Source organism: Bactrocera neohumeralis, chromosome 2 (assembly GCF_024586455.1).
Source record: "Bactrocera neohumeralis isolate Rockhampton chromosome 2, APGP_CSIRO_Bneo_wtdbg2-racon-allhic-juicebox.fasta_v2, whole genome shotgun sequence".
In the NCBI taxonomy this organism is placed as follows: Eukaryota; Metazoa; Arthropoda; class Insecta; order Diptera; family Tephritidae; genus Bactrocera; species Bactrocera neohumeralis.
The window spans coordinates 68,266,614-68,284,027 of record NC_065919.1 but is presented as its reverse complement, the minus strand read 5'-3'; the positions used below and the strand labels follow the sequence as shown (position 1 = coordinate 68,284,027).

Here is a 17,414-nt window from a genome sequence, read left to right as displayed (position 1 = left end):
TAAATGTTGCAGTACCACCTTCAACTTCATTTGATTTACTATGTTCTGTTAAAGCGGCTGTATACTTTACAGCGCACGCTATATAAACAACTATTTAAGCTCTTCAGCAATGCGCATCGCTCTTGGAAATTCTTTCATAAGCTCACAACAATATCACTAAAGCAATTGCGCTTGACTTGCTGCACATTTCGTTAGCACACCTGTGCGTGAGCACTACTTAGTAGCGAGCACCTACTACTGTTAAGATCGTACATTGACCGTGGCCGCCTTGGGAACTGGAGCGTATGCTCTCTTCTTATAACATTTCATTAAAATCTCAGGTATGTAGACTCAACATGTTCATTACTCTTGGGTCTTGATAAAAAATGCGTTTTGTTGTTGCTATTATGCGTTTCAATTTACATCACAACATAATACATCTTAATGCCGCAAAATATCATTTCACTCCTATTACTACATATCACATCACTTCTTATAAAATTATGAGCGTTCAAGCAACATGATCACATCACATTTCCATCATATGGTTCAAGATAATAACATGACTTGAGTTCATATCACATTCAAATCATATATTCTAATCTCGTGACAAGCAGAAGCACATTCGGTATGATAAAGTCATAACTTTTACAAGCATACATCACGTGACCAAATTATTCAAATAATAATCATATGATACTGCACCAACTATATCACATCACAAGAGATCATAACCAGAGTCATATCAGTTACTATCGCTAACGTTGCCTATCACACAAGTTCGTATCAATCAAAAATCACATCATATCAGTTAATTTCGCTACCGTTGATTATATCAGCCAAAAAAACTATCAAATGATATTGTATTATCGTTGAGACTAACGAATCATAACAAAACATCACAAGTCACATCATAAGATAATAACACTCGAATGTGGAAAAATCCACAGGAAAAATAATCACATCAATCCATATCAACTAGAAAACCATCACACGAATTAAAATCACTTCCAAATGAAATCAAATAAAAATACATGATAAAATATCAACTATCACCCCAGAAGCAGACAAAACTTCAAGAATAAACACATAATATCAAAGGTATGACCAACTACATCACAAGAGGTCATATCATTCAGATACAGATCAGTCACTACATTTTAACTCATATCACATGACATAATATAAACCAAATACAATCACATATAATCACATGGTATCATATAAACTCGTCAGATAAGTTAATATCAACTTCAAGCATAATCATATCATATCATATCAAAAGTAACACATTAAATATGCCAACTCATACAATTCCAACCATACAGTCCCAAATCTTATCAAACAGAGAAAGATGAAATCACATCATCTACATTAGACTAACTTCATATAAATTAATATCACATCAAACCAAATCATATAAACTATGAGCCAACCACTTAAGTTTATATATTCAATCAAATGATCTCTTATGATCATATCGACTATAGTATAACATTACAAAGACCAGATATCAGATATAATGAGACTATAACATGGACTTTATTCGTATCCCATAAAGTAATATCACGTTCACTGAAAACGCATCACATCGATTGAAATCACTACAAGTCACAGAATACATCATATCTTATCAAATCGTCAATACATGTGATATCACACCACAAATAGAATGAGCTCATATGTCATTATCAAGCAACTCTTCTTTTTTGTTGTGACTTTGCCGCAATTAACATCATAATGAAGCAGATCATGTGACAGAAGGGCTCATCACAACACAATATTAATTTATTACACCATGAGCAACAATGCTTGACTTCAACTTATGACAACTTTTTTGTTCCCTTATATACTGAAATAAATACGCAAAAAATTATCTCACTTTACGAAGCATAATATTAGTTGATCCATCAAAAATATATATTTTTAATATTTCTCTTTATTCGAGAGTGATTTTATTTTTTATAAAAAGTTGGGACAAGTATTCAGTTGATTAAATATTTCATCAGAATTTGTAGCACTCTTATCTTAAAACTATTTAAATGCCTATGAAATTTCATTAACATTGGTTGCATTACTGTCAACAGAGAATGTTAACTTAACAGTTTGGCTGTAATGTCTTTGCATTGTTGAATATTTTATAGCATATGTTAAGGCGCAGTCATAAATATTTGCGTTGAAGTAGATCTTAACTTTGATTATTTTGAATATTGAAAGGTTCAAATTTTCTTTGCTTTTGTGATAAAATAATAGTATTAGTAATAAAATAGTCATTGTTTTCTAATAGATGCTCTTAGTAATCTGCCTCTCGCGTTGTGAAAATGCGAGCGGGTTACGCCATATGTCTTTTGAAAGATAAGATTTTGTACTTGAAAAACTTCAAATAACGTTTTGTGACAACTTGAATCGGTATTGTTTAACCGCATTAAAGGTGGATACCAGTAAAGAGAAAAACGCCAAATTTAACAGTTCCTCTACGCCAGAGGCGAAAACGCAAGCCAGGTGTCTGAAAATGCAAATATATATTTAAGTAAAGCTGACATTTTACAGCGTGTTTATATTTTATTTAACGGCATAGTTTTCGGTGGAGCTTTTGACCCCACGAACAAAAGGTTACATATAATACATTATACTTTATGTAACTTATACGACAATTTTCTTTTTTAAAGCTTGCCAGTTGAAAAAAATCGTAATAAAATCAACTTTTGAACCTTTTGCTTTTACTGCAGTAACAGATCCATTGTTAAACCACTTCAAATTATATTCCACTTCTAATTTTTAATATCCTTGCGCATCCGTTTTTTCAGTAAGAGAAATATAAATGTTTGAACAGATAGCTTGAGAAAATATATACTCAGCACCAAATAAAAGTAAAACGAAAGCATAAAAGCCTTAACAACAACACTCACAAAAAGTAACAACAAAATTGCAAAATAAAGACACACACTCCGCCAACTAAGGCGGCCTTTTTTGGCCCCACTCTCTGCGAGGCTGCAATAAGCAATAAAATTTACACCTCACATAAATCCTCTGGGGAAAGAAAATTGATCCTAAATAACAGCACACAACAAAAGACTACAAGCGCACAAGAACAACAATACAATAGCCATTGAAATTAAGTGTTGTTGCACTTAAAGCGAGATATTGTGGCGATACTCGTGCATTTACATGTGTCTTATGATACTTTTAACTTGTACTTGCAACGAAATGTTTACACATGTAAGCCGTCAAGTATGGTTATGCATGTGTGTATGTGTGTTTGCAAATGTTGCGATATAAATATTTATGCTTAGGCAAGCAGCTTGAGCGCCCAAAATGACCCAATTTCCATGGGCAACAACGCTTAACTGTACTTAGTTGTCCATTCGCAATTTAATGCCGCCACTAACGCCCTCAAGTGCATGGATATTCATTAACTTCAATGTCACCGTTACACAGTCTAAAATCACCGAACGCATTCGCATGAAGGCAGAATTTATTTAATGGCGCTTAGAAAGGAGTCAATGGGTTCAACAAAAGCACTCACAGTTGAATTTATTGGAGCGATTTTGAATAAAAGCCTAATCTCTTCGCCGAATTTTTAGGCTAACTGGAGTATTTGTTTGCTGTGTTGGTAATTAATTGATATAGGGAAATTGGAAATCTGCTGGAATATTTTGATAATGTAAATAAGAGTCTGTAAAGAAAAGCTACTCTAAATTTCTAAGCCTTGTCATATCAAAAGCTGCATTTTTTTTAATTTAAGTAACTTTAATATTATGGTAAAGTTTTTAGTCTTCGCATCGAAATGTATATAGTGGGTCCGCTAGTGATTCATTATGTTCTTCTTCATTATTGGCGTAGACACTGCTTACGCGGTTGTAGCCGGGTTTACAACACCGCGTCAGTCACGCATGCTTTCGTTCGATCATGTTCTACAATGAAGCTGATACATTCTCCTTATCAGTTCATCGCCGCCGTATTTGAAAAGCTCGGCAGGCAATCCATCGGCCCCCGCCGTTTTGTTGTTCTTCTGACGGATAATCGCTATTTGCACCGCTTCATGGTCGGGCAATGGAACGTCCGCACCATCCTCAGCGATTGGGGAATCGGGTTCAGCATCTTCTGGTGTTATGCTTTCATTACTCTTCAGCAAGCTGGAGAAGTGTTCCCTCTAGATCACCTCTGGGGGCTCTATAAGCGTATGCTCTGGTCTTGAAATCTTCTGTTAGTTCTCGTAGCATTTTCGAGCATTACTACTGTCGGCCAGATTGTCAAGTTCTTTGTACTCACGCATTTCAGGCTCTCTGTTTTTTTTGTCTGCTAAAGCGTCTTGCTTCTCTCTTTAACTCTTGGTATCTAGCCCGACCCGCATGTATTGTGGTCACTTGTAACGTTGCGAGGTAGGCAGTCTATTTTCGCTTCTCTCCGACACGGCTCTCCTCATCCAGCTGTTCTTTTGCGTTTTACGAAAGCCAATGGTCTCATTTCAAATGCCGTCCCACAGTTCCCTTATACCGAATCGCTCAGTACAGGAATGCAAAGAAAATAGTTCGGTTGTTTGTTGAAATTGCTGCTTCTCGACGTCGAACCTTCCTTGTATTGGTTGACGTGTATTTTTTGCTCGAAGTCAGGTACGTATCTTAACTGTAACAAGATAGTAATCCGAGTTAATGTTAGGACTTCGGAGCGTGCAGACGTCTAAAATGCTGGAGACGTATCTTCCGTCTGTCACAATATGATCGATCTGGTTATTGGCATTTTGATCCGGCGACAACCAGGTGGCTAGATGAATTTTCCTATTTTGGTATCTAGTTCTACAGATAGCCATATTTCGAACTACGGCGAAGTCGATCAGCCTCAAACCATTTGGGAATGTTTCATCATAGAGGCTGAATTTAGCGACCGCTATGCCAAAGATACTTTCTTTGCCCACCCTGGCGTTAAAGTAGCCAAGCACGGTTTTGATATCGTGGCAACTCTCATAGAAAGGCAAGACTCGACGACGGATTCTCTTTCTCACCACGAATCCCACAGCGAATTTGCGCTTTTTTATATGAACGCTGTAGTAAATGCCACAAGAACCTACTGGTCTTTGTCCTTGTCCCGTCCATCGCATTTCTTGGACGGCGGTGATTTCAGACTTTACTTTAACGAGGACATCAACCAGCTGGGCACCGGCACCTACACAAATAGAGGACCGGACATTCCAGGTGCATGTCCTTAAATCGTAGTCCTTATTTCATTTGCCGTGGTCGTCATCAAAAGTGGGGTCTCTCATCCGAGGGTGTTTTCTATCTTTCATTGGGGGTGCTACCAATATAAGAAGAAATACTTAAAACGAACTCCGAAAATGAGAGTAATATTTCAAATTAAAATATTTTTCACCATTTTCTTTGTAGTATACAGGCTTCTATAACAACAACACCAAAAACTTTACCTTCTGCTTTACTCACACAAGATATCTAAACATATGTATATGTAAGTATATAATTGTAGCCAAACCAACTGCTTCATGACTTTGCATGCTTAAAGCTGCTCTTATGTACGTACATGCATGCCTATGCTCCAACAAAACCACCATAACACACATACATATGTATGCTTCTCGTATTTCGTAGCAATTTTGCAGTGACATTTCTCGCGCTCCGCACAACAACCGTTGCATTACATTAATTTATTTAAATTAGCCATTGACTGGAGCGGCATTTGTTATGGCTGTAAATGCCGTTACACTTACGAGAGTGGGTGGCTGAGGTGGCCGCAGAGGTTGAGCGCACATGAACTTGTTGCACACATAACATATATGCGGCACCTTCGTACAAATGTAGGTGTGGGTGTGTGTCGCCGCTTCATTCATGGCTGCTGAACTGGCAACCTACGCGTGGCAACCCTATTGTGAGTATACGCCTTATGTGACTTTGAGTATAAATGTGTGTCTGTGTGTGTACATGTGTGTAATGGAATAAGCGCAATTTCACAGCGCGATTTCCATTAACAATCGTGTTTAGATCTTCGCAAATATTCCATGGCCCAGCACTCGGTCATGGCTGAGGGACAAATAAGGGTGACCAATAAATGTGCCGAAGGTTGCCTTGAAGGCGTTAATGCCTTATTTTTATTGCTTTTGTGTAGTGCACTTATGTGAGTTTCCTTAGAAGGGCGTTGTAACAGTTGTTGTATTTTTGTTGCTGCGTTGACCGAATCCATTTCCATTTGCTTTCGCACTTTTTCCCTCTAATTTCTATTAAACTGTAATTTTTTCGCGCGTAAAAATTGACATTTGACAACTTATTGCTGACATAGTCACCTTCTTCACCTGCAACGGTACATTTCACGGTTTTATTTTTGTTTCATTAATGCTTGTGTGTGTGTTGTAATATATATTTGCACGCTACAAAGAAAATTTGTTGGTGTTTTTTGATTTAGAGGAGGTTTTATGGCACTATAGATTTAGATTTTACTTTTTGTGTATGTGTGAACGTTTATTAGTGTTGGTGATAACTTTTGAGTGTCTTTGATTCGCCAGCTCTATGCTCACTGGGTTTGAGCTCCGCTCGTCTTCAATGTTTGGTGAACCGCGATACTATTTAATGAATTGAAAAATAATGGCGAATGTATGCTAAAAACCTTAAACCTTTTACATAGGGAACATATGCTATTTTCATCTCTGATATCCGTATCATTACGGGGGTTAATATAGGTAAGGGATATATATCGGATACATATGGGATATATACCAGATACATACGGGATATATGCCGGATACATATGGGATATATACCAGATACATACGGGATATATACCAGATACATATGGAATATATACCAGATACATACGGGATATATACCGGATACATACGGGATATATACCAGATACATACGGGATATATACCGGATACATATGGGATATATACCAGATACCGGATACATATGGGATATATAACGGATACATACTTATGTTGAGCTTCTACCGGGAAATGATATCACAGAGGAAAATAGGTTTGAGGTACCTTTCTCATAAATTAGTAATACTAACACAACCAATTATATTTTCAAACTTTATGTTGACTTAATAGGCTTACATAACGTTTATTTAAAAATGAGGCTTATTTGATTTTCCAAACTTCCTACCTAATAAATTACTTAGTGAAACTGTGCTAAATGATAAATGTCGATAGATAGATTGGATGTTGAGGAATGCACAACAACTTGTAAACCATAGCGTCCTCTCCTGATATCAGAACACATCATTTAACACGGTTGAATCAAAGAGGCTTACTTAAAGTTCTTGGAATAAAGTTTGTAATGTGTGGTCTCACTTCACTCTCTCTCTATCTTTATTTGCTCGTTAGCCTGATTCCTTCTATTTTTTTTTTTTGAGATTGTGGAGCAAACAAGGTTATAATCGCGTAAGCGGTGCCTATGGCAATAATAAGAAGAAAAGTTGCAAACAAGGCGTCTGCGCTCTGGCCTATCTATCTATATACATTGTGGTTACAGAAACGATCCACGCAGCAGTAATCCAATCTATGCAGATGAGACCTGCGTCCACTGTGACCACTGCCGATTTCCTCAATTCCTGTTTAAAAAGAGGTTATTTGCATGGCAACCCAGTTAAGCATTTCCATCCAATCCAACAGCATTGTTTATTTGATTTTCATTGATCTCATCTAGGCTTATATAGTTTTCTCTGCTAATATTTCCACTAGGTTTTGTAGCGCAGTGATGTCCAGAATCATCCCTAGTACAGTTACGTGCATATGACACCGGTGATACATACGCATGCGAGCTCTGCATTTTCGATAGCTGCAGGGTCATTCTCATAGTGCTTGGAGCCAGAAACTTTCGTACCGAAAATTACTCGTTTATTTACATTTAGTCAAGTTCACAACCTTTGTTTACATTCGGGGTTATTGACACTTTTGTTTACATCTTATAAGGTCACTGTACGTTTGTTTATATTTTTCGAGGTCAATGAATCCTTTATTTACATATTGAAGTCAATGATCCTTTTGTTTACATTTTTCCAAGTCCGTAACTGTTGTTTTCCTTTAGCAAAGTCCATAACCTTTGTTTGCACTTTGGGGTCTATGACTACTTTGTTTACATGAGGAGCAAATTCAAAAGTTGATTCTTTGAAAAGCATTAGAGAAGCTTTCTCTGCTTTCGTATTCCGTAACCTAGTCTAAATATTTTAATTGGAATTTTTTTGAAAAAATCAGTTTTATCAACAAAAAAATTGTACGGACGGAAAAAAACGGGAATTTTTTATTGGCGTTTTTATAGTCGATTTTATTATTCTCTTTTCGTGGCTCGGAAATAAAAAACAAAAACAAAAAAGCTTGCCTAGAGCAAGCACTCCTTAATTAGCTGAACTGGAGCATAGGTGGCTTCAACTACCACAACTGGTCAGCTTCAGTGGCAACATGCCTACGTACTTATCCGTTAGGTGACGGATAAATTACATAACTGCATATTTATACTTAGGTTCCAAGTTCATTATATACTTCACTTCCCTCAAAATATTTTTCATTTGAATTTGATATATTTAATATTCAATATTTGTCAATACTGAAAAAAGAAAGAAAATATTTTTTCATATTCAATTCATACTTTCCTATCAATAGGCAAATTTTACATAATTTTAATAAGATTTTTAACAACAACAACAGTAACTAACTAAAATCTATTCAAGTATTAGCGAAAGCACACCACCACACAGAACCCAGAAATGTTTACACAAATGGAGTTAGCTACGTTTTTCTTTATGAAGCGCACAGATCGCAAAAGTATATACACGCAGATAAGTGAGCTTGTGAAGACGGCGCAGGAAGTGGCCGAGCGAGAGTTGAATCAAAGGCGCGAGCGGCTGCGCACTATGCTCGAGCATGAGGACAAAATCTACGAGGAAGAGTTCGCCAACAAAGTCAAGTCGCGCATAGACGAGGACATACAGCACCGCAAAGACGCTTTGTTCAATATAAAGGAAGAACGCAAGCGGTTAGAGAAAGAATTCTTAGAGCGCAAGACTATACAACAACAGTTCGAGAGTTGCTATGAAATACGCGAGGCGTTGCGGCGCAAAGAAACCCTGCAAACCAAAGAGGTGCAGTTAGAGCAAATCGTCGAAAAAGAACGCGCACAACTGCGCGAACGACAACTGGACGATTATTGGTGTAAAGTACGTGATGCGCGCACGCAGCGCTATGATGAACGACAGGCAGACGAAACTAAGAAAAAGTGTGACATCAAGCGGAGCATGCGTTGCGTTCTGGAGCAGCAAATGGAAATGCACAAACAAGATGAGGAGCGTGAGCGCGAGCTCAAACGCGCGGAAGCTATGGAGCTCAATAAAATAATGGAGGAAATACGCTTGGAAAATTTCGATCGCCTGCGTTTGGGTCTGCCCAAAACGACGCTTGCTTATCGCGAAGAGCTGTTGGGCATGATTGCTGAAAATAAGGCGAAACGCGATGCTGAAGAGTGTGAGCGCATAGAAGAGCATCGTCAATTGATGCGCGATGTGGCGCGCGAGCAGCAGGAGTACAGCGCCGCTGTGCTGCAACGTAAACGCGCTGTCTACAACGCGACAATGGAGTATCTCGATTACGCGCGACGAATGCGCAAATTGGAGGAGGACACACAGAATATGCGCGACGCGCGTATCGACGATTTGCGACATGTGGATATCTGTACGAAGAGTAATATACAGAGAGAACTACAACGCAAGGCGGAAATAGCAGCGCTCTGTTATGCTGAGTTACGGCGGCAAATATGCGAGGAATATGAACGACGCCTACGTGACATACAAGAACTGCGCGAGCCTAAAATAATCGAAAATCGGTTTGCGCGTCCCGAGAAAACACGCGCTGATATAATGGCCGAACGGCGCAAGATGCGCGCTGGCTTAGATGAACAGCTGATTGAAAATGCGCGCGTACATGCCGAGGAGGAGGCCAAGTACAATGCGGATCTTAAGTTAGCTATTAATGATCCCGAATTCTGTACCGAACTTGCGGAGAAATATTTGAGCGCTGGCATTGACTACTTGCCGCCACATGCTAATTGGCTGATTTATGCTTGTCCACAGAAGCAAATCGTCGCAAAGCGAAACGCGCCAGCTGCCGCTGGTGAACGCGAAGAAGACATGGATGATGCTTGCTTAAAGCCATGCGGTTGTGGGGCGCGCACGGGATTGGAGTGCACACACCAAAATTGGTCGGCGCATAAGCGTGGCGCGAACGCTGATGCGAAGCGACGATTGGAGCTTGAGTCTTGTTGAGCGCGAAACATTTTCAGGTTTTTTGTAATATCTTTTTTTTTAGAAAATTATGAAAAACTAAAAAATTGTGCATAGAATTTGTATAAAAACATACGAAATGCATAAAATATATTTTATAATTTTATAAAAACAAAAAAATATTTTATTTGATTTGCAAAGAAGGAAGCCTGAAACCGACTAATTGTTTTCGAACACCTTAGGAATATTTATGAGGGAAATATTAATAAACAAAGTTTTGAAAAATACTCTCCATTTATTAACGCTCAATACATTTTGTTACAATTAAATAATTTTTTTTTAATGCATGAAATTTTATAATTTTTTTTGGCAATGAAATTTATAATTTTTAATTTTTGTATTTGAAATTTTTGGTAAAATTTTTACGCTTAATTTTTTGTTGTTTTTTGATTTTGTACTTTTCTGAAATATAAATAAAAACTTTAAGCAAACACTCTACGCTTAACAAGTTGCAAGCTAAAACCGCTTACGCTCGGCGTCTGGCGCACGCTTACTGGCCAACCAATTATTGTGCGGGCAATCCAAGTCCGTGCGCGCTTGACAACCGCATGGCTTGCGACAACTGTCTTTGGCGTCATCCTTGCTATCACCAGCGGCGCCTAGCAGTGGTTGTTTGTGAGCGAATTGCCGCTGTGGACACAGATAAATCAACCAGTTGGCATGCGGTGGCAAATAGTCAAGACCCGCGGCCAAATATTTGTCCGCCAATTCTTTGCAAAAATCAAGGTTAACAGCGGCCTGCTTCAGTTCTGCATTGTACTTGACCTCTTCTTCTGCGCGTACGCGCGCATTTTCAAGCAGTTGCTCATCCAATCCTTTGCGCAACTTAAGCTTTTCGGCCATGAGCTCGGCGCGTGTCTTTTCTGGGTGCGCAAAGTGATTCTCAATGATTTTCGGTGCGCGCTGTTCTTTCTTATCAAGCAAACGCCGTTCGTATTCCTCGCATATTTGTCGCCGCAGCTCGGCATAACAAAGCGCCGCTATCTCTGCCTTGCGTTGTAACTCTCTCTTTATATTACTTTTGGTGCAGATATCCACATGTCGCAAAGCGTCAATATTTGCATTGCGCATATTTTGTGTATCCTCCTCCAGCTGGCGCATACGACGCACGTATTGGAGGTACTCCATTGTTGCATTATATACAGCGCGCTTACGTTGTATCATAGCGGCGCTATGCTCCTGTTGTTCCTTCTTGATCTCACGCATCAGCTGACGATGCTCTTCTATGCGCTCGCACTCTTCAGCATCATGTCTTGCCTTATTTTCAGCAATAGTGGCAAGCAGGTCTGCGCGATAGGCCAGCATCTTCTCGGATATGCTCGCGTGTTGACGATCATATTCTTCCAAGCGCACCTCTTCCGCAATTTTAGCCAGCGCTTTAGCCTGCTCGCGCTCAGTGGCACGTTGCTGTTCCGCCTCGATCTTTTGCATTTCAATTTGTTGCTCCAAGTTGCAACGTACTTTGCACCGCATATCCTGTTTCATTTGATCCTCCTTTGCCTGTCGTTGATCATAACGCTGTGCGTTAATCTCGTCCACTTTGCGCCAATAATCATCTTGTTGGCGCTGCCGCAGCTGAGCGCGTTCTTTCTCCACCATTTGCTCCAACTGTATCTCCTTCGTCAGCATAGTTTCTTTAAAACGCAGCGCGTCACGCACTTCAAAACAGTTCTCCAATTGTCGTTGTATGTTTTTTTGCTGCAAAAACGCTTTCTCTTGATGCTTACGCTCTTCTTTGATTTGCAATAAAGTTTCCTTGCGCACGCGGATGTCTTCATCAACGCGCGATTTTACTTTGTCTGCGAACTCTTTTTCGTAGATTTTGTTTTCTTCCTCTAGCAGCCGACGTAGGCGCTTGCGTCTTTGGTTCAATTCATTCTGCGCCACATCTTGTGCGGTTGCCACCAGGTCCCTAATCTGCGTGCACAGACTCCTCTTGTCTGAGCGTTCAAAGAAATCGCACACTGCCAAATGGTTTTCGACCCTCGGATCTAGGAACAGATTTCTTGCGCGAGTGTACATTATTTTGTTAGATTTTTAGAGGATTATAAAATTGTTTTTTCCAAAAAAAAATATTAAAAAAATGTAAAAAAATTGTACAAAATTACAAAATTTGTATTATCGTGAGTGAAGTGAGAACTGAAAATGAAATTTTTTGTTTTTCAAATAGACATTTGGAATTTGTGAAGCTCAGCTTGCCTTATTCAACAAATTTTTAGAGTTGTATAAGCTAATAATACAATGTATATGCAATGAAAGAATGGTCCCCGTGTAGAGTTTATCTGACCATTTTTCGGAAGCTTTCGGAGACAAATAAAAAAAAAGTTTTAAGATTTTAGTTTTTCTATTTCGTAGACTGTCATGACATCTGACACGTCAAAATAATCACTTTCAACAATTTGAATTATTCAACAAAAGTTCCATTAAAGCATGTGCCCAAACATAAAGAACTTGATTGATAATTGCTTGTTCCGAAAATCATTCCAACAAATTATTTTTATCAACATCAACCAAAAACAAATAAGAGAGAAAGTCTTTTCGTTCCAAACGTCAGTTTCATTTTAATTAGTTTTTTATGAAAGAAGCGTGCGTTAACGTCTATGAAAGAATGACTACTCGGATGTCGTGAAACATTTTACTACCAGCGATGACCCTTGGATCTATGCTTACGACCCGGAAACACCCGATCAATCAAACGAATATCGTGACAGAGGTGAGCCGACAGGCCGACAGCCGAGCAGGTTTCTTCGATTATCGAAGTACGGTGCACTCCGAATTTCTTCCGACCGGCCAATCTGCCAGCAAGGAATACTATTTGTGTATGTTATGATTTTAAAGTTATGGACAAAGTCTTACTATTATTTGTTCATGGTAGTATATCAACTAGTATGTTGGACTAGCCCTACTGGTCTGTATTTTTCAAAACAAGCAAGCTGAGTTCTTTAATATGTCTCACCTGTTGGAAATTATCAGCTACTACGCAGTGTATTTCCTCAAGCTTGTTCCAAATGGAAAAATATGCTATTAGTGTGCTGGTTAAAGGTTATACGCATGGCTTGATTGGACACAATGTTTTTTTTTCATCAAAGCTGGAAGAAAGCTGTATATATACCCTTCATAAATACACAAGATTCCAGGGAAAAAAGTTTACCATACAAAGATTGGATTTTTATCGGTTGTTGTTGTTGTTGTTGTAGCGGCAAAATTCTGCCAGATTGATTATTAATTTTAATGCTAATATGGGTGCGTGTAATCTATTAACAAGATGCGTATTAAGACGAAAATCAATATAGTAATAATAGAATGAAGCCTAAAAAGTAAAGCTATATAAAAGTTATTGGCGTTGATACGAAATTTTCTGAAACTATGGAATAAGAATGCTATAACTCATACGAATATATACTTAATTTTAAAGTTGATTGAATTTTTCTCTTTTTCGGACTAGTTATTTTGGCTTCAAAATACTAGTTAAAAACCAGTATTCTGAAATTGGCAATACTAGTTAAAAAATAGTATTTTTCGGATTAGTTTCATTATAATTAGTTTGAAAGTTAACTCCGAATTTATTTGAAAGCTGATCTGAATAAATGTGTGTATATCTTTCGAGTTTCAATTAAATTATGTAAGTGATTGAGTGACTTTTGAAGATCCTGTCGAATTCGTAGCTGAACAGTTTCACTTTATGCTCTCTTTTACATGATGGTATGTAACAAAGAATATATGAGCATATGGATGTATTGTAAGCTTCATTGCGCAATAACGAAAAATACTTACCAATTTGTATGACATCAAAGCAACTGACAAAATGTCAAAGTCGAAGTCAAAGTCAAAGTGAAATTCAATGTCAAAGTCAGCGAAATGATTTCACTAACGAGACACATGCACTTTGGTCAATACGCGGGAATAAGATATATACAAACATACCACATATACATATATACATACATACAAATAACAACATTTCAAACGAAATATATAAAGGAGAGCCGATATCGCATCAGAAGGTCGCGTTCACGAAATTTACTTTCTCGATACTTTAATGCTGTAAAATTCTGTAATCATCAATTTTTGGCTTATTTTTTGGACATATAGTAAAATGGGCTGATAAATTCGAGCATAATAGAAAAAACCATGTGGAGTAGTGGCATTACTGTCTGTCTTATATATTGTCTTTATGGCAGCTTGATTACCTTTCAATTCATATATCTTAATACTACTCATCCAATATATTAGTCCCGATAATAACGTTAAAAAATGCAAAGCTTGTAATATAATAATAAAAAACTCATTAAAATGTAATTTAATAAATTAAATACAAACAATTACCTCACCTAAAACCACTCGTAGGTGGCTCTGCCATTCTTTATAGCCACAACCACACTCTCACTTCATGCGGACTCTAATCAGATAGGAGAATGCGGCGACAGCATTCGGCATTTTCATACATCGCGGAAGTGTCAGAGCCATAAAATGGAAAATTTGGTATCTGAAATTGGCAAGTCTAAGCTAACGCCAACTAACCGCAAGACGCAACCATATGTCAGCATTTCGAGCATCAATTTATTTACTCAACTAGGGAAGGACGAGCTGTCAGCCAGACAATGTCACTCCCTTGGCCAGTACGTCAGTCATCGCAGCAACGAGCACGCCAATCAAGCGCAGTGCCCATTGAAATTATCATACGAGTACCTTTGTGCTGTCGACTGCAGTTGCAGGTCTCTGCTGCTGCAACAACATTTTTATTGCGCTTATTTCCATCATTGTGGGTGTTGATTAAGGTGGAACTATGGTGGGTAGTAGGTGGCTCGTGGTTAACTGTCCGCGCGAATTATGCAAATGCTATTGTATTGGCTGGCAGCTTATATTTAATGGTTATAACGGTATTTAGTTGTTGCAGATAACGGTAATTGTGGCGTTGCAACACACCTCTTTTACATACTTAAAAGGGCTTACATGCAGAGGCTGCATATTTTAGTTGAATGTCCGGCAGCATAAATGGTGAAGACTTGGTTGGTTGTATTTCTAAGACTTGCTGCACACAACGTTTTCTCTTGTATTAATTTTGGGTGAAAATGTACCATATATGGACTATTATTAATAAAAAGTATATTTCTGTGGTTGAAGCGTGTGAGTTATCGCGTCTTGAGTTTAATATAACAGTAAATATTATCTAATACAAAGTTTTCATTTACATATTTTAATAAAGAATTGCCTTCTTTATTATCTTCCTTATGCTTTGGTCTAACAAAGTTCTTAAATCTTTAATTTTCGACAATAAACCTTAAAAATAGAACAATTTTACCACAGCCACACCTATGAGTAAAGTATAAGCATTGAACATGAATCACTACCCCTAACAGTATTCTATAAAATTGGGATTTATTCCATTATCTGATCGATTTCAAATTAATTTGGCATACATATTGCATCAGCAACTTAAAATATTCAAGAAAATCCCTCATTAAAAGTTAAAAAATTCGTTTGGATTTCGGATTTGGATTTCGGTTTCAAAATATTTCGATTTCTCGAAAATATGAAGATTTTAGGTTACGAGGTGGATCTTAACAGAGATTCCACTTAGACAGCTTAGAACTTCGGCCCGTTGTGGTACCTAAAACTGCTATATGAAGATCATAAAACCCTTCCAAAGCACTTTGGGCATATCACCAATTTGTTGAGGCGTTAATGTCAGTTTCGACTAGGACTCTTGGTTCACCGATGATAAGACTGCCGAGATGTTTCATCTTAAAATTTGCAAAGGCAGGACAATGGAGAAGAAAGTGTCTGAATGTTTCCAGCTCACCCTACTCCATACAACATTGACAACTTGCGTCCCTCAAGATTTTGAAGCACACCGCATGAATGCCTATTGGAAAATGTCCAGTAAGAACTCTTACTATCGCGGCAAGTTAAACTTTGCTAAGGAGTAGTTCAGAAAATCTACTGCGATCTACTCAACAAATGTTAAGAAATCTTATAGTCTCACAAAAACGGGTCGTCGATCAGCGCCTGCTAAGCACACATGAGATCTATTAGTCCAGTGTTAGAACGAAAGACGGCAATTACGATCCAACTGGGGGGACATTTCCTAATATATTCTTATGCATATATATTAGGGCTTCCAATTTGTAATCAATAGTGGAGACGCAAACCACTTATGGAAGAAATTGCCTTTTCAAAAATATAATATAAAAAAATTCTCCTGGCATCCAAAAGAACACTAACTTATGTATTTCTACTTGTGTTATATTTCTTACATTTATTTGAATAGACGAAGCTTATATCCGATGCTACTGAACACCTCTCATTAACGAGCTTTATTAAAATTATTCTAATCTTAATGTGTTCAGTACTTAAAAACATAATTTCTCTCGTAACTCTGGGTACAAACATAGTTTTGTAATCGTTTTTAATTTCGAATCGCCCATCGATGAGCCACGATCAGCACGTTCGCATACAAATTGATTTGAATTAGTTGTGCCTAATTGGAGTGCCCCGCGGTCACAAGCACCAGCAGCAGCTAGACATAAAGCGGTGAATGCTTAGATGGCAACATTTTGATCGCTTGCTCACTCACACTGCATAAGCTTACACACGCTAACGCCGTAGACAATACACCATACACTCGGACGCGTTGCTGATCGCGCGCTCGATCGATCGGTCAAGCTGCCGGTCGGTTTTAGTCGGGTTGTTGGCTGAAAAAATGACAAATTCCGCATCGTTTTCTAATGCCCTTTTTAAAATGCAATTTGCTGGCAGCCAGCAGTTATGACTTCCTCCACAATGCCTTGCCGTCGGCGACTGCAGTGACGCGATCATGGCGGTGGCGTGTGTTACCACGCATACATACATACATATGTATATTCAGAGTATGTACACTACATAGTGACCATTAGTGGAGCAGGCTGTGCTCGCGGCAGCTGCGTCTAACAGCGTCTCGTTGCAAGTGCGAACGGAAGGTTTGCTGCAACGGCACTTGTGCAACGCCTTTTCCTTGTTGTCCGGCGTTCCTGATTAATGAGCGTAATTTTTCTTTGCACATAATGCCACTACAGGTACTTATATATATATGTATACCATATATATACTAAAATATGTATGGGTGTTGCTGTGCGGCCACACTGGAGTAGCTTACGTCTCTCTCGCAGAGCATG

The 17,414-nt window shown here is 38.3% G+C and overlaps 2 protein-coding genes across 2 annotated transcripts; one reads left to right on the top strand and one right to left on the bottom strand.

Annotated features, from left to right (window-relative positions):
* The first annotated feature begins 8,556 nt into the window (after positions 1-8,556).
* LOC126761632 (trichoplein keratin filament-binding protein) lies at positions 8,557-10,242 on the top strand. Its single transcript, XM_050477965.1, has one exon. The coding sequence runs from the start codon at positions 8,692-8,694 to the stop codon at positions 10,240-10,242; it is 1,551 nt and encodes a 516-aa protein (XP_050333922.1). The 5' UTR covers positions 8,557-8,691.
* A 331-nt stretch (positions 10,243-10,573) lies between these two features.
* LOC126757215 (trichohyalin-like) lies at positions 10,574-12,378 on the bottom strand. Its single transcript, XM_050470935.1, has one exon. It carries the CDS (start codon positions 12,280-12,282, stop codon positions 10,717-10,719), a length of 1,566 nt encoding a protein of 521 aa, XP_050326892.1. The 5' UTR covers positions 12,283-12,378; the 3' UTR covers positions 10,574-10,716.
* Between the last annotated feature and the right edge of the window lie 5,036 nt (positions 12,379-17,414).